The 23,455-nt window shown below is 35.8% G+C and overlaps 1 protein-coding gene across 1 annotated transcript; it reads right to left on the bottom strand.

Annotated features, from left to right (window-relative positions):
• Window positions 1-291: 291 nt before the first annotated feature.
• On the bottom strand, window positions 292-20,528 carry LOC116264307 (cytochrome P450 97B2, chloroplastic). The gene is made up of 14 exons (XM_031644447.2): window positions 20,252-20,528; window positions 19,565-19,754; window positions 17,249-17,356; window positions 14,281-14,365; window positions 11,719-11,954; window positions 10,264-10,437; window positions 8,033-8,080; window positions 7,882-7,941; window positions 7,686-7,772; window positions 7,444-7,532; window positions 6,137-6,228; window positions 4,471-4,532; window positions 896-1,045; window positions 292-801 (listed from the first exon to the last, which is right to left on the bottom strand). Exons 1-14 carry the CDS (start codon window positions 20,401-20,403, stop codon window positions 577-579), a joined length of 1,758 nt encoding a protein of 585 aa, XP_031500307.1. The 5' UTR covers window positions 20,404-20,528; the 3' UTR covers window positions 292-576.
• Window positions 20,529-23,455: the final 2,927 nt, after the last annotated feature.

Here is a 23,455-nt window from a genome sequence, read left to right as displayed (position 1 = left end):
TCTTCGGGCGAGGGTTTTTTTTTGTATCGAGTGGTCGCGTTCCAAACCAAATGCCCTCTAGTATGCCACTCCGTTCGTGCTTCACCATGCATATTAGTAATTCCCCTTTTGCACTACGATTCAAAAAAGGAACTGGCCACATATCAGCTCCTGTTGCGCCAACCCCTTATAGAGGCACTTGAGAGCTTCCCTCAGCATAACCACACTACATGGCACCTCCACCAGCCATGCATTCACGACTCGAATGAAGGCGATTAATAAAAAAGAACAAACAAGGGTTCTGGAGAAAAGTTTTCAAATCCCATGAAAAGCCATATAAATTGGTGGCAAGATTGCCGCAAAAGGCGCACTTACAAACTCGTGAAGAATCATAATTTACAAAGCCTCTCGGATATTTCACTGCGATCACTGCCAAGGTTCTGTCCCAAAATGATGGAATCAAGAGGACGGAATGACGGGGGCTAGAGCCCAGACTATGATACATATAAAAAATTCTTTTACATGAGATTTCATGTCTACGATACATGAGATTCGGGTGAAAGACACAGCAATGCCGGAAAATTTGCTGCTACATTATCAACTAGACGAAGATCTCTTCTTTAATTTGCACCAGAGACCATTTTTAGTGTGGATTGTAGCACCCGTGACAAGTTCTACTGATTCTGGTGATCCTCTAAGCTCCACATCAAACTTCTGTAACAACAGGGACAATGCCACTGTTGATTCCAGGAGAGCAAATTGATCACCCAGACACTTCCGAGGGCCACCTCCAAATGGTAGGAAGGCAAAATCTGAAATAACCTGCACAACAATTTAAGATCAGAAAGGCAAGTATCATTTGGCATAATTCAGTCGAATTACTTGGCCTAAGGGGCATAAATTTATAGGAAGTAACCTCATTGGGATATAAAGCTCCAGGACTCCGTTTTGGATCAAAACCAGCCCACCCTCTGATTCCTTGGCTCTCCTTGAATTCTAAGAATCTCTCTGGATAAAAGTCATTCGGATTGTCCCAGAAGTATGGGGATCGATGAAGGTTGTAAACCTGTCATAGAAGAGTTTTGTAAATAGGTTCAGTGAAAAACAAAAGAGAAACAACGTCAATAAGAATGATACTGTTGTACATACACCAAACTACTTCCTGATAGGCAGGCAACGCAAGGATGCAATCAGTCAATATGATCAAAATTACACCTGGATGTCAGTCGTTTGACCGACATCATTAAGAGATCTAAAAGACTTGGAAGACTTCCATTTATGAACACCCAAGTAGTTGCAAAGCTTTCACAATTGCAACATCAAGGAAATATCCCAAAAAGCCTAGAAGCTAGCTTGCAGAAACATGGCAACGAAGTTTGTCACGCTCATGTTGGCCTGGCCTGACAGGGTGCAGAACATCTATACACACACATACACACATATACACACCAAACATATTCAGTCATCATGCAACTAATCGAGAAGTTATTGGTTACTATTATTACTTTTGATGTGTTCCAAAAAAGTACTGCTTTTGAGTGACAAAACTAATGAAGATTCACAATGCTTCAACAAGGAAAAGATGACTGATGGCGCCAGATGTTTTCTAGCTACCTACTGCTGACAAGAAAATGGTTAAATGGTAAAAATATGATATCAATAATTTCTCATATGGAAATGAGCCGGTTTGAGAACATTGAAAAAATTTCCAGCCGAGGTTATATTTGCATGGAAGGCCATTTAACATTTTCTCGGGCCACCCCTATTTTACGGGCACATGTATCAATATGGACATAGATGTAGAGCAGGTTCGGAAAGCATGGGTACACATGGTAGCGTTACAGGGTCAGAAACATAAACCAGGTAGTCATACAAGTACTTGTTTGACGTGTTAAGTTTAAAGGATGTTGTGCACCCATCTACGCATGGCAAAACCAACTCCATCTCTATCATGACTATCTAGGTCCATTCAATTTACTTCTGGATCTTGCTTGAGCTGGACCAGAGAGAGAGAGAGAGAGATAAAAGAGGGCATGTTTGGTCCATCTAGCATACTTTAAGATTATTAAGCATTAACTGCTAATATATGTAATTTGCAGTTTTTCTTCATTAACAAAAAAAGTGAAAAACATGCAAACGCTTTCCCTTTTCAAAATTGGCATGCAAAATGACAGCTACAGCAAAAATTAATGGGCTAGGGGAACTAATTGAAGAGTGAACACTATGATATGAAAAAGGAACTAAATTAATAATTGGTGGACTATAGGGTACCTAGCTTCTACTAAGGTCCTGCATGCTCAATGTAGGTACACAGACTAACCACACCAAGTTTTCTGAGGGATCTGTAGGTCAGAATGTAAATCTATATTTTTACCAGCCCAAAATTTCATATAAACACAAATGAAAAAGCTCAAAAGAATCAAAATGCACCAAGGCGCAATAACAGTAGAACATACTCAAAGAAACCCTAGTAAAGAGGAAACAGTGCCTTATATATAGGGACTGTTTCTAGCCATTGGAGGCATGCCAACAACTAAAAGTCTAGCTGTTGCAGCCATCAATAGGTAGAGCTGCAGCAGCCTTTTAGTAAAGTACCTGCAGCTCATTAAGAAAATAGAAAACAAACAATAGAAAAGAAAGAAAATAATATACAAGAAAGCACCAATATATACATAAAAATACATATGTGACTGTGTCTTGTGTGCATACCAAGTATACACATATGAAATGTATAGAAAAGGTATTTGAGAAAACATAACAGCTGATGTTTATAAGCATCCTCTTGGGAGCCTGATTTATCTCACTATCTCTAGAATTGACATAGCACATGCAGTCCATGTGAATAAGTCAGTTGATGAATGCCCCCGGATCAACACATTTAGTTGTTGTGTTAAAAATTATTAGATGTATAAGAGAAACTATGAACTATGAAATGTTCTTTTCTTCATCTAATTATGAAGAGCTTGTAGCTTATTGTGATGTTCATTTTGATGGATCAGTTTGTGACAGAATTTTCACAAGAAGATTTTGCATTTCCCTTAGCAAGTCTATGATTTCCTAGAAGAGCAAGAAACAACAAAGAGTAGCATTATCTACAGTTGAAGCTGAACACAGGGCTACGGCCCAAACAACAGCTGAAATTATTTGGATAAGATAGCTGCTAAATGCGGTTGAGGTTCCAGTTGTTAATAAGACTAAATTGATTTGTGACAACATGAATGGCACTCATATTAACAAAAACCGAGAGTTTCAAAAAAGAACTAAGCATATGAAGATTGATTTTCATTTCACAAGGCATATGGAGAAGGATTAATATCCCTACAACATACAAAGACTAAAGACCAAGTTGCTAATATGTTTACAAACAGCTTGTCACCATCTAAATTTAGAAATTTGTTGGCAAACTTGTTATGGTTTCTCTTAATCATGCCATGTTTGAGGCGGAGTATTAAAGTTAACCGGTCCAGTTCTGCTCATGTCAGTCAAAGACTGCTCTTGTCATCCTTATTGTAATATGTTTTAACTTAGTTTACTGTCATAGCCTTGTATGCAAGGCCAGTTTTTAATTAAGTGACGGCAGTTGTGTACTTTACTGTCTTTAGTGTCACAAGTTAGGGTTTTGTCCTTCATTGTAGTCGTTCTTTTTTTTTTTAATACTTTGAGCTGAAGAATATGACATGAAGTATTCCCGCTGCTGATGTACTCTTGTGCACAACAAAATAAATATCAAATCTTCTTGTTTTCTATGTTTGGGTTTGTTGATGTGAACAAACAATAGAAGCAAATAGCAGCTAGACGGTTAATGCAATTCGTAAAGTCAATATGCCTATTCGTAATAACCAAACTCCTTTCACCTCAGTTGAACAGCCAATACAGTGAATTTGACGTGGTCTATAGATAGTTGTTAGAATTTAAGGACTAGACATCATGTAAGTATACATATATACATTTCATATGTACTGTCATACATCTAGTTTCATGTATGATTTGTACATATAAATATATATGTATGCATAGGTGTTTATGTATTTTATTTTATTTGCTTCTTTTTCCTTTTTATGTACCTTTTTATTTCTTTTTCTGTTTTTACCTTTTTTATTTGTACATGGGAACTAGCTGTTAGACCAGCTTCCAACGGCTAGATTTCTAGCCGTTGGAGCTGGCCCAACAGCCAACTCCTCCTTCCTCTCTTCCCTTCATTGTACTACAAAACTACAAATAAGGGACTATTGTCCCTTGTTTGGTTAAGGCTTTTAGGCCTCTCTTGTGTATTCTTTTGAGATCAATGTATTTGTTATCTTCTCCTCAAGTTTGAGGTTTGGTTTTGTGTTACCTATTGAAGTTGCTGGGATCTTCAAGAGTGTATCTCTTGAAGCATTTATGTTCTCAAGTTTGTGCCTGATTTAGAATAGTCAGAATCATAAATAATAAGAACAAAATTCAGAATCATCACACTCAGGAGAAAAGGAAATTGAATATTTTCATACTCACAGAAATAAAAATATCAGTGCCAGCAGGAATGCTATAACCATCCACATTTCCAGTGTATCCTCCTACAAGGTATTTGAGAAAACTATTAGGATTATTTTGGTTGTTTTTAACAACTAAGCAGATCATATTCAAAGGGAAGTTACATGCATGTCAATGAGCTGCAAATTTCTACATATCCACAGTGGGAGGAAACGGTAAGTAAAGAGTAGTATATCTCTCAGAACTTTGCAGTATACATAAGAGAAGCTTATATGCAAAAACATGAAAAAACAAAATACAGTCCTCCCATTGGCACTTGTTGTGAATGGAATCTTGTATTCAATCGTTTACCTTGCAATAGGCATGGAACGGAATGCATCTGCAACATTCGGTTCACAGATTTGAAAGTCCAATAAGATTTAGTATGATGCCGCTGAAGGCCTCATTGTTTTTTAGTAGCTTATGCATTTTTACTAGTGGAAAGTATAATAACCATCAAACTTTAACAGCCACACCTGCACTTATGTCACATAGCTTTTCCCTTTTATTTCAAGTGTGGAAAAATACTTTTGCAGGAATCTTTGTAAACTCAAGTTCTTTTACATACAATTAAAAATTAAAGACATTTCAAATATATCTTCTGTTTGTCAGATGTAAATGAGGTTCTAAAAATGTGATAACCCCAATTAGCATTTGGTGCATTTCTGCAAACATGTGAATTTCACTGTTCTGATGAATGTTGTGAGGTTACAGTTGGACATGAAAGAAATAGTCGGAGGAATCAGTTCCATAATTATTTAGTTTTGAGATTATTTTCCCTTCAAATGAAAGCACAACTTTTCCTAAAGTTAAGGATGCTATGTGATATGGGCGTAAGGTGCATGAGTGGCAAAGGTATATATAATAGATGTGTGCGTGAGAGAATTAAAAGGAAACTTTTTCTCAATTGTAAAACAAGACACTTGTTGTAATACAAGAGAATTTTAAAGTAAAAGGTAAAAGGTTAAAAAGAAACTTCTGTAAATTGTAAAATGAGTCAGACTTTGGATATTATAGTAAAAGAAAAGTCTAAAAGCAGAAAAAAAAACTCTTAAGTCGCCAATGCAGCAAATGGTAACCTAAGCCATCTTGATTCTTTTCCTCTCTCCACCTATGTTCAGCTGCTGCCTCTCCTCCTCCCACCACAGCCAGTAAGTTCTTTCTTCTTCTTCTTCTTCCTCTTTTTCTTCTTCTTCTTCCTCTTCGTCTTCCGCTTCTTCTTCTTCTTCTTCTTCTTCTTATTCTTCTTCTCTTTCCTCTCTCCTTATTGCTCCTACCTGCTCGCCCTCCTTCCTCCTTTCTTGTCACCCCCTTTCTTTCTTATTTTTATGAAGATTGCTCAACACCCAAGGAGCACCTGCACCCGCAACTGTGTTACGTTGATGCAGGTGCAGTACCCAAAATGGCGTGACACATTAGGGATGTATTAAGCCTCAAATTCAGTATTATACTGTTCAGAACTGAAACATTCATACATCTGGGTACACATAGTTCTACAGACACACGCATGTCGATAGAGGCTGTAGTACACACGTAATTATTTGAAGGAGGCAGCAACATTTCATAAAGCATTTCAAAAATCTACTAGCTCCTTGCTTGAATAACAATTTGGAAAATGTGTTTTAACTTTTAGCAACGGTAGTCATACCTGGCAACAAATCTGGCTGGAGTGCACGTCTAATGAGCAATGGTGGTTGAGGAAATAGGCGAAGGGATTCAACAATAATGAGCCGAATATAACTGCATATATGAGACCAACCTATTTCACATTGAACAAATGATGTATATGTCTACATGCACCAAAAGTTATAAAGACAAAATAAACAAATGCCTAGAAAAAAGGTTAAACAAAGAGAATTCATCTAAAGTGCAGTATCCCTAAATAATACATTTAATTCAATACCATGGAACTAAGAGTCCTGCAAAAATTAGAAGCATGTTTGCATGACCAGAAGTCCACAAATAGGTCTACCAAATATATGCACACCGAACATCACAAATAATGATATAAGGTTCACAAACTTTTCAGTTAGTAATGCTGCCACTGAAAACAGAAGACTACAATCGACATGTGGTTTATCTACATGAAGACAATGCTAGTGGGCTTTTTCGTATTGAAATTGTATTCCCAACTAACAATCATTTGATCAAGGATCCACTTCTTTGACTTACTAACACTTGGTCGAGAAAGAGTATGCAACAGCAAATGAGTTAACAGTCCAGTTTATGAAGGATTTTTACTTTTAGCCAGAAGGGCCTAACATATTGTGGTTCTGCAAACTTTTATCCTTTATGGTTCCCACTTTTTGGTCAACCTAGTGCCATTGATTTAGATTGAGGATAATAATACTTTTCCAGGAGGATAGATATCGACATAGATGATGACAATAGATGTTCCTATTGTGAAAAATAAACTTTCAAGGCAACTTTCTACCATTGTAATTTGAGGTTTCCAATTTTTTTATTCCCAAAAAATATAAAAGAAAGAATCTAGTTCACCAAAGTTTAGGTATGATATTAATAATCACTACCTGCAGCTTTTCTTTTTTATAAGAATGTAGAAGCATAAGGCAACAACTAGTCTAAAAATGAGCATCCAAAGTTGATCATCACCATCCTACAATCTTTCTAATAATTACATAATGAAGTCTATTATTTAAAAGGTGCTTTTAATAAGTAAATCAACAGCATCCAATTTTCTATTCTAAAATTTTCCCAGTATATTCATAATTAACCTATGTCATACAGATGGAAGGTGCAGCAAACTCTTTGAAGAGTCTATATCTTGAAAGAAAATAATCAACTTCAGGTGAAGCCTAAGAAAACAGAAGCAGGTAAAATTAATCAAGGAAGAGAAACAGATGCTGATCAGGTTGATAGAATGAGAAAAAGATCGCCTACAATTTCAATGCTGAACGTACAATGAATTAAAATCATCACTAATATTTCACTTGCCTTAAATTTTTTATGCATTCAAAAGTTATTTTCCCTTGACCAATAACAGCATCAATCTCACCTTGAGCCTTCTTCATTTTTTGAGGATTCTGCAACAAAAAGGCATAAAGCAAATAATATGTGCTACTGAATTTATCATATAACATACGAGCTTTTAAGTGGTGCATATACTGGTGGAAGTCAGAATTTATTACTCATTCCTGTTAGAAGTATTTTTGGAAGATAGCTAAGAGACCACATACTTGAGCAAGAAGAAATACAGCCCATGTAAGAACAGCAGCTGTTGTTTCATGTCCAGCAATAAGCATTGTCATGAGATCATCTCTAAGCTGAAAATAGAGAAGGGCACAGATTTGAAAAAGAGAACTGAACAACAGAAATGGAGAAATTTCTTTGACATGCTGATGAAAATACTTAAATAATGAAAAAGCTTCTCACCTGAATATTATCAACATCTTCCCCTCTCATATCAACAAGGAATCTCAACAAACTTGCATCCTAGAAATAGGTTCAAAAAATGAAAAGTAATAACATGTAAATGATAAAAGCTGAACGTTAGAAACTTCCATATGTAAGAATGCCATCAAACCTTAATGTTTAGGTAATCTCTCTGTTGTAGCTTCTCAACATCTGCTTCCTACCACAACAAGTAAGAACATTAACCAAAAAAAGTCATGCACACCCATTCAATTACCATAATAAGAAGCCATTCGATTTAAATATTAAATAAATTCAAATTAGATGAGAACAGAAACAAAGACAAGTTTCAATCTTTACAAGGTTGATACAAAAGAAAAGTTTTTCACTCAGCTGTAATTAACGGGTATCACTTTAACCACAATTTCCAGAGGATGGAAAATAACCAGTGCCATGTGCAGAATAGAAAGGAAACTGAAAAGCAATGAAAAGATGCAGCCACCTGCACCATATAAATCTGAACACTTTTGTACCCCAGGCATACTAGCAACAGAAATTTCTTATCCTTTTTGTTTCGGGGAAAAATAGCTTGTCCAGTGCAACAGATACATCATACAGGCATGTAAAAGTGCTTGTGTTAAGTCCAATTTCATGAAATGTCTGACAGTCGTTCAGAAAATCAGGAACATTGGTACCTATGGCAAAGACCACCGTTCTTCTTTCTGATTCTTAGCGTTAGAGGGATTCTTAGTGTTAGAGGAATATGACCATCTTTTTTAAGTTATCAATGAAAATGTGACGCTAAATAGAGGATCCCCATGATATAGGTTGGTAGAAAGGGTGTACTGTGGAAATTTACTACTTAGGCAAAAGTAATGTAAATTGATTCATCGTCATCATGAGATCTAAGACTCTTATCCCCACTTCCTAAATAGAATATGAACATTCAAATTTGGAAACTGTAAGAAAGCTAATTATGAGTGGTCCACATAAGGAAAGGAAATATATGAAAAGCTTACTACTGAAGGCTTTTACAGGAAGCAAGTCAACAATAATATCATTAGGCTCAGAATGCAAATATCAATTGGGCCAGCCAAAATTGACTCATGCCTTATCTGAATTATAGGGTCTATTCAACTATGTTTTTTCCAGGGAATGACAACAGCTTGGTCAAATATTTAGTTAACCATGTTTTGACTGCATTCTGGTTGCCCTAGACATTGGTTCAAAAGTTGAGACACTAGAATTTAAGCCATGCTCAGTGAATCAACTTCTTGGGCAATATGGCAACCTGCCCCTAATGCCTTTCTCCTTATAGATGCAATAGCCGAACTCCTTTTAGAGAGGTTACGAAATTACATTGGGATGCCTGCTCGACGGTTTAGATAGTTTTTTAAGAGGTGAGTCAGAGATGATTGAGGGATCAAATCCTGATCCTAGAAGTTCACTAGAATGAAGGCTGACAATAAGAAAAATTTACCATGTGCTATCATGGTGATCAATTTGAAAATTGTGTTTTATATCATGGTGATAATTGTGATAAACAAAATCAATCAGCTGGTTTAACAGCATACTGATTGGAAAAGAGAGGAGTGAAGGTGTTGAAAGTTGAAACTGAACTTGAAGACTATACTTAAGAGATTATGATTAGCGAGCATGTCCGAGCACCATATAAATATATATCGAATCTCTTAGATGCCATCTTCACCAGGGAGGTTCTTAGTTGGTCTGTCATTTATGTAGATCTATGTTGAAACGAGATAGAGACCTGCCAACAATTTTACTTTCACAGACCAGTGTATTTAATACTAAAAATACAGGTCCTCAGTCTATCAGCTTCCTGAATGGCCTAGGTAAATTTCCACTTTGGTCATTCTTGGTCCCCAAAATCCATGTGCCCATCCCCTTTACCATCATGCTGCACATTCGGTGCTTCAGTTTTGCATTGGACTGATAGGTATCCAGAAAACTGTTGTCACAATTGTCTGTCTCGGTCAGCAGTATCTCTGCCAAGCAAAATTTCACATATTTTTAAATGTTTTCCAATAATCAGGAGAAAATCGTAGAAGTTAAAAAAATTATGAAAAGAAATAAAAAGAAGGAAAGGAGAGGCAAAAGCCATTTCATCAAGTAAAATAAAAATAATTCACGATAATATCATGCTTAATGCAGGTTATCAAGATATTCCCCCAAAAAAAATCTATATCTTTCAATACCCAGCAAGAGTTTACCTTCAATATCATTTTTCTAATATATCATGTCAAAACAGGAGATTTTAAAAATTCTACTGAGGTTCGAATGGTGACTAGTGAGCACAACAAGAATCCTATAGCAGAAACAGCAATAATAGTAGTTAGTGATTGGAACTGTAAGAATTGAAGCTATAGGATCCATGAAACTGACCTCTCGAGTGGCCTTCGCATTTGAAATTAGTTCATCAAGGCAATCATTAATTAACTTGAGATCCTTCTGAAACTTCCTTTGCCGAGGAACAATCCACCGTGCAAGGGGGAATTTCCAGTAAGGAATGTAAAAAGTAGATCTATGTTCAGCTTCAAAGAGTGTACCATAGACAGCCTGAAGCACATGATATTTGTATCACATAAGAAATTCAGGAAGAGCACAACCATCAGAACTTGTGAAATTTACTCCTCATTCAGACGAACAAAACATGAAAAGTTCAAGAATCAAAAACACAATCTGCTTTAACCAATTTATAAGCTATGCTATAGACACTCTTTTGTGTGGGTCCTGTGCCAAACGTCATCATGGCTGGACATGGGTGTGGCTGCCGACACAGGTTGGACATGGTCAAAGAAACCTCAGGTGAGGTTAATGTACCCAATGTCTACTTTTCTCTAAGTCTAGACAAGGTTAAGTTTGACAAAATCCACTTTTACCCAGAAAGTGCAGATTAATTTCTTTTAAGGTCATGGTGGCATGCCTTGTTAGTTTTTAGCTTCACCTGTGCCCATGCCCTCAATTATATATATATATACACCGCACTTAAACTGCTTGAAATTACTATTTATCGTGTCTCCATCACAGTCACAAGTACCGTCTCGGAGTTTTAAATTGCAAGTTCTTTCTCCTGTATAATATGACGAGCTTAAAAAAAACGGGAAAAATACGATAAATTTTTTAAAAATTTTAAAAACTAAAAATGGGAGAAAAATAAAATAAGTGAGAAACTAATACACAATCATCAAAAGATAAGTATATTTGCAACAAATAAAAAATAGAAAAAGAAAAAAAAAACTATTTGACATTAAAAAAACTGAAAAAACGTGTTAAAAATGTGTTTTTTCGTTTTTAACGTTTTTTTCAAAAAAACGCATTTCTTATACACCGCACTTAAACTGCTTGAAATTACTATTTATCGTGTCTCCATCACAGTCACAAGTAACGTCTCGGATATATATATATATATATATACCACACTTAAACTGCTTGAAATTACTATTATTGTGCCTCCACCTGTGCCCATGCCCTCAACCATACTCATGCCTATCTGACATACCTCATGGGTAAGAAGAATGTATCCTGTGATTTATGAATAATGTAAACAAATAAAAATAACCAGTTACTAACGGTAGGATAGCCATCTATAAGTTCCATTTAACATCTAATGCACCCCCATCTAAGAGGGTTTGAATGAATTTCTACCAACACGTGTGAGTAGGTATGGAATGGCACACTTTTAGGAAAATGTACAGTTTAGTTACTGCTTTAACTTTCATAAACATCTGCTCCAGACCAGATGTCATGCTAAAAGCACTGCCGTGTACTGATTTCAACAATTCTACTACACAAGAAATACAAATGAATAAGACATAAAGTTTTAAGTTCAAGCTTGACCTTGATCACTGGTGATTCTTTTGTCACAGAACCAAAGTCATAGTTAAATATTCCAAGACCAATGATATCAAGTGCAAGGTTTGAAAATTCAGCTTCAATATCAACTTCAATTGCTTGTTCCACCATATTCTCCTGATGAAATAAGTTCTCAAGCTTCATAATTGAACGTTCAGAGCAACCTCGGAATGTCCTGACCATGGCCTCCAAGAACATTGTGTGGAATGCAGGAGAAATAGCTGCAGTTCCAATAATGATAATATTAGTTTGACTCTACATACTACAAGTTATTTAAACAAAATGTTAAATCTAAAATATCTGAAAAATAATGTGCATCGGGTAGTAGCACCAATGTTGAAAAAAATTGGAACAAGAAGAATATTTAGATTAACAGGTTATTGATACAAATTACATGCAAAAGATACACAACTTCTATACAGAATCCTTCCATATCCATAAAGAAAGAGGACGCCACTTTGGTGCCTTGTTGGATGATCGGACAACTTTCAGCAAATTAACAGATACCTTAATGCCTTAGAGGATGTGATATGTATTCTAATTACATCTCTGGCATCTACTGCTATTTGAGTTTATAGACATTATGCAATTCTCCAATTTCTAAAATTTCCTTCTATCAATAATACGTGGATATTATTGTCATAAACAGTAAGCAAACAAAAAAAACTGGTGGCAGAAATTCATCCTTCAGTGGCCTCTTTGCTTTTGGTAGTTGAACTTATTGATCAGACAGGTCTTCCTCAGTTTTCATGAGTATTATAAGGTGATCAGTAATCACAACATTGTAGTGAATAGAATTCAGCAATCACTACTGATTCTACAGAACTGGACATGAACAGGAACTCGTTTGGTTCATTTTCATCTAACAAACAGGATGCATAATGAACATAGTTTTGATTCTTTGAATCATACAGAAACTCAATTTGTGCCAATATCTTGTGATGCTATTTGATATCCATATCAACTAAGTACACTAACATCCATATCACAAATATTATTTTGGGGTTTTTATCGGTGAGGTTTTTTTCAGATGTTTTACACTAAAGTTGCTTTTCTCAGGAAAATCTCGGCAATTTTTAAAAAAATGAAAAAAATTTCTTAAAATTTAGGTAAAAGTAAAATCAATGAGAAACTAATAGCAAAACACAAAAATAAATAGAAAAAATCATAAAAATAACGTTTTAGTGATGATAAAACGATAACGAAACATTCAATTGAAGTTTATACATTAAACCAGGGCAACTGTAACTAACAATTAACAATCACAATATCATGAAAGATATCCGATATATAAAATCAGCGAAGTCAGAAATGAAAATTAGAAAACAGAAACTGGCAAATACACAGCTAACAACAGCTTGTAGCCCTCATGGCTTTATCACCACAAGCGAAAATTTATTCTTAAAACTTTCTTTAATGGCAATAGTGCCCTTTTTTTAAACAGCTTCAGCAATAGGAATAAAGGACGCAAAAAATGCATTAAATATTTAAATTTAATTTCATTTTTGCTAAAAAATGCATTTTTTAAAAACGTTAATATCATTATCTAAAAAACAGAATACAATGTCTTGGCTATGCTAGGATCTTCCTTGATTATCCACTACATTCCTTACATTTGAAAATATAATGTTGTCAAGGAAAGTAACACAACAGCATGAACAACCAATAACTAAATGTTGATAAGGTCTCAACTTTCATGTGTGATATTTAAGAGTCATAGACCACTATTCATGCTTGAATAACTTGGAATCTTCTATGTCTGTAGTTGGCAATGGCAGGACACTGAATCAATTCACAGATAATACAACAGCAAAAGAATCATTCATGTGTCCACTGTCCTGCAGCATAATGCTATTCTCCAAAAAAGACTTAACCTATAGATCTGATCCATCCCAATTGTTTCAAGCAGTCTCTTGCAAAAACGGGTCAACCATAGCCTTAGATGAATAAAGTACTTCCACCAAGGATTGCATAAAATCATCTCTAGGAATGACAATTTAATGGCTGCTTAATACGTTAAAACACAATATAAAGTACAATTTTCTATTATAAGGCCATCACAATTCATAACACCTGACTATTATAGCACTGCTGCCATAGCATTAGCAATATATAATGTGACAACAGGACAACTGTGTTTTGAGTAGAAGATATCAATAGATGCTAAATAGAATCTTACTAAGTGCTGGCATAGTGCTTTTATACGTTAATCCACAATGGCCTTTGATTGGTAATATTAGAATCAGCTACATATAATGCTCAATTAGGCATCAATCCAATCATTTTAGTCCACGAAACTAAAGACCAAAGATTGACAGAGAAATTCTTATACTAATTACTGACAAGTGAAGAGTATTACACCAAGAATTGACAAGAAAATTAAATAAAATAACTTTTACAATACATAAATAAAATAAATCCTTGCATTAAGTAGGTGAGAACAATTAGCGACATGTAACACATACCAATGACAAAAATACACTTTGAAAAATCATGCATACAGCCAAAACTAACATAAACTGGAAAGGTATACCTCATTAGGCTAACCTTTCCTTCTCTGTCTCCAAGTATCAAGATCAGCAGGAATTAGACCTTTCCCCATTATTGGTTCCAGGATGTCCGCAAGAACTCCCTAAACAAGTTTCTCGTTAGAAAGAAATGTTGCAATCTGAAACTTCTATATAGCATAGGATAAAGTTATTTGTTGGATTCTTGAAGCAGTTCGCAACAACTTGTGTAGAAAAAACCATTGATTTTGTCCATATAAAACTTTTCAGCAGTCATTTATGAGACCATGCGATTATTTCCAGGAAGAAATAAATGTGTCCAGGACAGGTTAAGCATGAGGACTGCCACTCGAGTTTAACACTAAAACTGCACACACTTTTCATTGAGGTGGTTTCTTTTTTTTTTTTTTTTTTCTGAAGTTTCACATTTACTCACACTACACATATGTGCAAATTACAGGCATAAATATTCAGTAGATTAATAAAACGGTCTGCAATTACCAGGATATAAAATAGAAACAGGAAGCAGCAGCAAAGAAGCAAGTGTTACAACATGCTATTGAATGGGAAGAACTGTGCACTTATAAAAGAATAATATAAGCAGAAAGGAACATAGGTAAAATTAAAAAGGCTGAAGCAAAGATGACAAAAATAAAAAGCAACAAGAAAAATAAGTAGCAAGATAAGGTCAAACCAAAGAATGTAATCGTGTATATCATTTTTCATTGAGGTTGCTTTTTTCTTTTGAAGTTTCAAACTTGTTCATACCACACACATGTGCAAATGTCTGACTGATAAAGTGGTGTCTAGAAGAACCATAAAATACCAGCATATGAGATAGAGGAAGCAGAAAGCAAGTGTTAGAACATGCTATTAATGATGACAACTTGACACTTATAATAGAATCATATGAGCAAAAAGGAGTCTACGTACAAAAGGTTGAAGCAAAGATGAAAAAATAAAAAGCAACATGAGAAATAAGCAGCAAGAAAAGACCAACATGGAATACAATATTATATTTAAAATTTTCACTTCCAGGTGACAAATTTAAGTCACTTGTCTAGCAACTGGTTAGTTCCTTGCCTAGTTTCAGAGCATGCCTTTGATTTTGCGGCCACCTAAGCATCAATTATTGCTTTTTAGTTTTTAACCATTTGGAAAGAATATGGCCTTCCAAGTCCTTTGACTTAACTAACTGAATAAGATTATCATTACTTTTTACTTATTAATCACATGATTTGATTTGCTGCAGTATTTTGAAAGCATTTAAATGACTCTTGCAATCTTTCATATCCTATTGTTCAGTAGCCAGAGCCTAAAATATGTAAATGGTTATTCTATGATTAAGATCATTAGTTATCATTAGGTTCATATGCTTCTCACCAGATCCTTTTATAATATGTAAATGGGTATTCTATGATTAAGATCATTAGTTATAATTAAGTTCATATGTTTCTCACCAGTTCCTTTTATATGTACAGACAAGGTATCTAATGTGTCAGCACAGGACAATACACCAATGTTATAAAAGGCGTAGCGTATCGCGTATCGGTCGGGTCGACCTATACGCCGTATCGTAACGTATCGCAAACGTAGCGTAGCGTATCGTAAAATTAATTTTTTAATTTTAAAAAATATTTAAAAATCATAGAAAATAGAGAAAAATCATTAAAAATCTGAAAAAATGAACAAAAAATCAGAAATTAAGAAAAATATATTCAAATATAAAAAAGATCATCATACATAAGGAACATTCATGTGTATCAACGACACATTCAAAAATAAGAAATCAAATCTTCAAGAATAACATATAAGCATCCATCACGATTTTAAACTTGAAAATTTTATAGAATCTTAGGACTTAGAGTCTTAGGACTTGGAGTTTTATGACTTAGATTACATCACAATTTTATAAGTTCAAAACATATAGTTATCATCTTTCTTGATTCAATGATAATATCTCCCAAATTGATTAATCATTGGTTATTTTTGATGAAAATGGGCAAAATCTCTCCCTCCTACGTCTATTGGAGTCTTTAAATACAAGAAGAGAGAAGGGGAGGAGTGTTTAAACTTTTAAAAAATAAAGAAATATGTGTTTTCTCCCGTATCGTACGATACGGGGGTGTATCGCCCGTATCGTACGATACGGCCCCCGTATCGCACGATAAGGGCGATACGCGTACGATACGGACGCATATCGTGTTTCAAACACGTATCGTATAGGTTTTCTTGACCTGTACGATACGTATCATACGATACGCATCTGTATCGTACGATACGGATAACATTGCAATACACTGCTTTTGCTTTCACTAATTTATTTTATAGAATCGTGAAATCATCAGATCTCATAAAGTTACTTAGTAATAGTTTCTACCATGTCAGGCCATCGTAAAAGTCTGAAAATTCTTAATGCATATGACAAGCTGGTAGATCATGAAGGGACAGTGTCTAGGTTCCCAAGCGTGGAGTTTTCAGCCTTACATCCAGATTGCGAGAAACACTTAATGATGGATGGAATTGCAATCATTAATCTAGTTCTTCCATTTATGAGCTTTCACTACATGGATGATAGCTCATTTACGAGATGTCACTAGATGGGCAGAACAATCAGTCATCTAGATCTTCCATTACACTACATCTACATTTTGATTTTCTTGGAATGTGTACGTACAGCTAGAGTAATCATGGATGTTAGTATATGCAATCTACTTCCCTCTCCTGTCCTGACTAAATATTAAGCTGGTATCAGAAAGTTATGATTCCTCAACTACCATGGAGAACCACCAGTATAAATCATAGGCAGTGTAGCATCATAGTACCATGATTTACCACATTACTATATGTGACAGCACAGCAATTATCCTTCCACCCAAAAAAAGATAAAAAATAAAAAAAAAAGAGAGAAGCAGTTAAATAAGGAACATGCCTCACATAATGTACAATTCTGACTTCATGCAATGCCTGTCAAAGGAGAGCTTTGAATTACAGCTGAAAAGTCATACCTTGTCATAAGAAAATGCATTTTCTTTGAGGATATGCCTTGCAACGATGGGATCCGAGACGACTACGAAAGACTTCGGTCCAAAAGCAAGTTTATAAACCGGACCATACTGGTGATGTAAAATGAATAAAGCATTACCAAGGCCGCTATAGTGTTACGTAAAAAATGAATTAATTAACATATGTGGTAGAAAAAATAGTGCTAAATCTGTAAATCAGCATATGAGAAATGCCAAAAGAATTAATAGATCAACATATGGGAAATGCTAAAACAACTGATAGTCCAAATCAGATATACATTTTCAGATGCCTGTTCCCAGTAGTCTTCTTGCGAACTAAGATGTGTCATAGTAACTGAAACAGGATTATCTCAGAGCCCATATGATAACAAAGTGCTTTCTTCACATGTCCAAAAATGAGATGTCAAGTTCACAGTTGACAAAAATTTTTGATCTAGTGCTACCATAGCAACCTTGAATATATTAGCCATTAAGTGGATAGGCCATCGTGATAAAAAGGGAAATTAAGTTTGTGTAAACATGTTCCGCACAAAGTCTTCATAATAGGAAGCAGAATCATGAAACAATCTGGGAAGTGAAAGTGGGAAGCAATGCACTTTAAGAAATCAGGAAGCCAAAAGCACGAGAGGACAGAAACAAGTAACTGACCAATGAAAAGGGAAGTTATCTTAAAACTGCACTGGAGCAACAAGAGAATCGAATGAATATAATAATATCAGAACAGAAGATGTAGGGGAAGGGTGAAGAAAACTAGAACCAGAAGCACACACACGGACAAGGAAATTAGACCATAACTTCCTATAATACTAATAACCTAACTTTAAAGGCTCTCTCTCCTTATGCCTCCTCTACCAGAAAACATTTAATGAGGATGGAGAGGAAAAAGCTAGACTAAGAAGTAAGATTCTAGGATTTCAGGATCTGGTCTCTCATACATGTGTGTGTGTGTGTTTCATTTTATCCCATAAACTAGTGAGACATAGTCATTCTGTTATAAATTATTTTATAATCTTAAAATTGAATATCATATGCATCAACAGCATATTACAAGCAAATTTTATCATGATATACTTACAGTCCTTATGTAGAAAATTTTTGAGAAATATTACAGCTCGAACCAAGTTCTTAATTTCGATAGCAAAAAATTATCCATGTGAAAAAAGGTAATTATATAAATTAACAATTTTCTCCTAAAAACAATATAGCAGGTTCATTTTTTGATATATTGAATGGGACCCACGCCTCAGTTGAGAGACTCAGTCATCGCCTAGGCTCATAAAATGCCGTGGCTAGTACCCATGCCCCAATGCTTCAGCTTGTGCAACCCATAGAACTCCATGTAACAGTTGAGGCCCAAATCCACCGCACCAGGCTCCCTTGGGCTAGCAGGCTGATCTTTCGGAATCAGCTTTTTCAAACGTTAAATAAAATAGTCAAACCTACAATGTTTTACATATTTAGGCCAGCATGAGACATCCATGAAAGCAAGCAGGAGAAAAGCATGCGTAACAAATAACAGGAGCCAAATCCAATGCATATGGTCAAATAGGAGGAAGCATGATGACATTGCAAAAAGTGAAAAAGATGCGCGCTTTCTTCATGTTTTAGAACCAGAAGTAAGCCGCCGTCTTATGCAAGCACCACTTTTTATGTTAAAGCTTCTTGTCGCCATAGTTTAGGACATTCAAAAGATATATAGGCTAAAAGATACTGCATCTTATTTACTCAAAAACTAATCAGACATGCACAAAATTTTGGGTGACAAAGAATTTACTCAAAACGATTGAATTTATTTCAAAAACTAGTTAGCTACCTAGCGTGGAATTAGTCGTAAGTTATAAGAGAAATATGATGTACAATGTAAAAACAAAACCACGTCTGTTCCGTGATACCTATTAACGTTGACTAAAGTTGGTGGGTCAGTTACATATCTCACTCCTGACGAAGGGAAACCAAGTTTAAGACTCATTATCCCAAACTGGCCTGACTGCTTTGGAAGAAAAAAAAAGGAAGGTGATAATATCACTTAAAAATGAGGAAAGCTTGAGGTTTAGCCATTTCAATTTTCAACCAAGCAACGACAACCATAATTTTATTTTCCCCAAGAAAAGCTAGACAAAATCTTACTTATGCCGAATACAATAAGAATCATCAATACAATTAAGAAGAAAAGGTTTTCATTAGTACGGTCGTTCAAGCAGCACCGCAGTCAATGTCGAAAGTAGCTAAGCAGAAGGCCATTTAAAAGCGTAAGCACGATGAGTGAGGAAAGCACCAGATAGAGAGGAGACGACTCACCTGTATAAACCAATCGAACAATGCGAAGAACAGGGGACGACCAAAGAGATCGGAGACGGCACCCTCGGCGATGGGCATCGAACCAATGCTGCCGCCACTCAACAAATTGGTAAGCAGGTTGCTAGCGCTGTCAAAGAAGTTCATCTTCTTTTTTTTCTCCTCTTCATTCTGAGCAGTAGACTGTGAGGCCCTACGGAAAGACCGAAAAAGCATCCATAGTCAGAGTGGTTTCCATCCTTCCTTTTTTTTCTCCTTTTCTCTCACCCAATTCTTTGAAACCTTAGCGGATCTTCCATGGATTCATTCAATGCCAATTATTAGATACCGCATTGCTCTTCGAACAATTTTGTTGAAGCATTAGACACTAAAAACTTAAGAAAAAAACAAGTAAAGTCAGAATGAATAATCCTTCCTCCTTTTTTCCTCTTCGCTTCTTCACAAGGATAGCAAGTCAGAGGACTCGCACACGCACACACATAGGAACCATAAACAGAATCGCTAATCCTTCTTTTAGTACTCCTTTTCCTTCATAGATTCAGCAATTCAGACAGAATCGCTAATCCTTCTTTTCGTACTCCTTTTCCTTCTTCATAGATTCAGCAATTCAGAGTAATAACATTCGACGATAACAGTACACACACGCGGGCGCACCCGCAGAAGGAAAGAGAGAGGGAGGGAGACTCTTGCCTGACAAAGAGCCCTGTGGGTGGAAGCTTGGTAAAGGTAAGGTGGGAAGAGGGGGCGGAAAGAAGTTGATTATTTGGTTTCCTCAGCAAGTTCCCTGGCAAGATGCTCGGACTTGGCAGCAGGACACCCGATGCTGCTACCGCAGCAGCCATTGTTCAGAGAGAGAGAGAGGATAAGATCACCAACCAATTTGTCACAGAAATGGCGGAAGATGGTGGATCGGTCAGGATCAGGCAATACCGTTGGCTGCTCAGACACATTGTAAAGCTGCTTTTTGTCACAGAGACTCATGGACTGCTCGAGGACACGTGATAAAAGTAAAATCCATTCTAATGTTAAAATAGTTAAGAACGCAATGCATGGTTGCCCACCCCCACCAGCAGGCCGTGTTCGAGTGCAATACGTGACGATTTTCCAAATCCATTTAAGAAAATTATCGACCGCATAAAAATACATGGTATACGAGAGCTGCTACACTACACATACTTTCGAAGGCCAGCTGCTGTATTACTAATAAAAAAAATTTCTTTCGCTTCAAACAATAACAGACATTACACTATTTTTTCAAATAAATTTCAATAATGCAATGCAATTTCACATGATCATTTTAAGTTGTAAACCACTCAATCAATTATTCGTTTAGTTACTATTCATTTGTTCAATCATTCATTCACAATACAGTCGATCACATTGTATTCGATCAATCATCAATTAAATCTTTCGACCGATCTCAATCAAGTCAGATATCATATAACTAGAGTATACACTTCAGTATTAAATATTTATTCCAACACACTTTCTATTTTCGAATTCCAACAGCACTAATCCTGGCCATTAAAAAAAGAAAAAAAAACCCACCATCTAAGAGAGGAGAGGAAGGAAGAACAAGAACGAAGGTGAAAGGAGGAGGAAGATGAAGAAGAGGGCGTCCGTAGGTAGGTCCTTCCACTTTACACTTTTTTATTTTTTTTCTTCTTCTTTGTTATATGCATGCTTTGAAGTACTCTATATAGGCTTCTCTCATTGTCTTGTTTTTCTTTTAAAAACTGTTAAGAAGAAGGTGAGGCTGCTTCCATGAACGAAGCTACCTTCTCTAGGCTAACATTTTATTTTCTTTTTTCAAAGCTTGTTTTATGATTGGTTTCTCCTTTTCATGTTGCAAAATGGTTGTCACCAAGAGGTTGAAGCCACTTTCATAGATGTTAGCTCCTTATTAAGGCCCCATGATTATTTGTTATGATACATTTTACCATTGTCATCTGTTCTTTGTGTGCTAAGGCCATTGAGAGGTTGAGACAGCCTTTGTGGTCAGTTACATGCTTTATGATTATGTGCTTGCCTTGTTGCATTGCACCATTTACATGTTTTTGGCAGATCTTAAGTTATCATCACAACATAATTAACTTGATCCATACAAAACCAACATCATGCATTGTTCTTACTCTCTTTTTGTTACATAAATGTTTTCTTGTTGGGCTTTACATGCATTTATGCATCATGTTCCTCCTCTTTTATGCATAATCAGATTAGACACGTTTCATTTATTAATATGAGTGTTTCCCATGTGCTTCGAGTCACTATCCATAAGGTTCCCACGTTTTGGGTGTCTAGCTTCTTAAGGTTAAAATTTGTTTTATGAAGAATCTAGATTTTTATGTAACTTTGTAAAACTATTTCTCCCAATTTGTGTTTTAATAAACAATAAAAACAAAAAAAAAGACAAAAGAACCAGTTTACCCGGTATGTTAGTTTGTCCAACAAAGTCTGGCATCGTCTCTGTCCAGCTCGATAAGGAGTCGGGTTTGGGCCAGCACGACACCCGAAAACTGAGCCTTGACCCAACCTGAAACCCGGCCGACCCGGCCCGGTTGAAATTAATATACATATATATCATAAAATAATATATAAATACAAATGATCATAATAAAATATTATAATTATATATAATAATTAATAAAAAATAATATTTAAAAAATATCGGGTGAAACCGGGCTTATGGGGCCCACCTAAGGATGTCAATATATCCGATTTGAATCGGATATCTGACCGATCCGATCCGAAGAAATCGGATATGGATAAAAATTTAATATCCGATTAAGAAATCGGATCGGATTCGGATTTAATAAATGACATCTGATCGGATTCTGATTCGGATCGGATTTATTTTTAGACAAATATCCTCTATCTAATACTTGAAAAATGACAAAATCCGGTTCAAAATTCGGATTCAGATATAAATATAAAAATCGGATTCGGATTGTAAAATCGGATTTCGGATTCGGATATGACTTTACTTTATTCGAATTCGAATCCGAATCCGAATCTGAATATATGAATATCCAAAAAAACGGATATGATTAAAGATGTATCTGATCTGAATCCGATCCATTGACATCCCTAGGCCCACCCGAGTGAGTTATCAGGCCGGCGTGATGCCTTTCTTCTCGGTCCGAGCTCGAGACCGAGTCAGGCCAGGTACCGGGCATCCGTTGGATAGCCGGCCCAATGCTGAGGCTTACCAACAAATTTCATGGAAAACCAAATCATTTTGTTCGCTTGTACGATCGAGAAACAGTTGTCTGCGAGTTACGGGTTACAGAAACTTGGTTCTCAAATTTGAACAAAAATTGGTAAACTCAACAACTCGAGTTCTATGAATAGTCTTCCAGATCCGTAAAAGGGAGTAGCATCCCGCACCAATTTTCAGCCCGATCCGATGTTGCCTACCTTGACCGTTGAGTCTACTTGTTGGAGTCTACATTCTGCAAAACTTCTGCCATAAATTTAGCCTACAATATCTCTCGTTTCACACACTGTTTCCCAATTCTTTAACTTAAGATCTCTTATTTAGTATACCGAGAATCTTCTCGCGTGATTTTAGGTCCATCCGATTCCGAGTCTCTTTAGATATACAGTTTTGCATCATTCCAAATTTGGCCACCGAGTCAAAGTTTATTGTTTGTTTGCTGTACTATCTATGTTCACGACATCGTCGTTCTTACTCTAAGATAGGTTTTTTTAATCTGCCAATTGGAATAGCTTGTTCAATGAACACTGAATCTTCCCATCAAATTTTAGGTCAAACCAAGTTCATTAGCTAGAATTTTGCATGTCCCAAAAGATGTTGTTAAATAAGATTATTATAAAACTGCTTGCATTAAAGTATGATTTCTATCATAGATTGGCATCATAACACGTAGTTCA

The sequence above is a fragment of the Nymphaea colorata genome, chromosome 11 (genome assembly GCF_008831285.2).
Source record: "Nymphaea colorata isolate Beijing-Zhang1983 chromosome 11, ASM883128v2, whole genome shotgun sequence".
Classification (NCBI taxonomy): Eukaryota; Viridiplantae; Streptophyta; class Magnoliopsida; order Nymphaeales; family Nymphaeaceae; genus Nymphaea; species Nymphaea colorata.
Note: the sequence above shows the minus strand (reverse complement) of the source record. Positions and strands in the feature narration are given on the sequence as shown.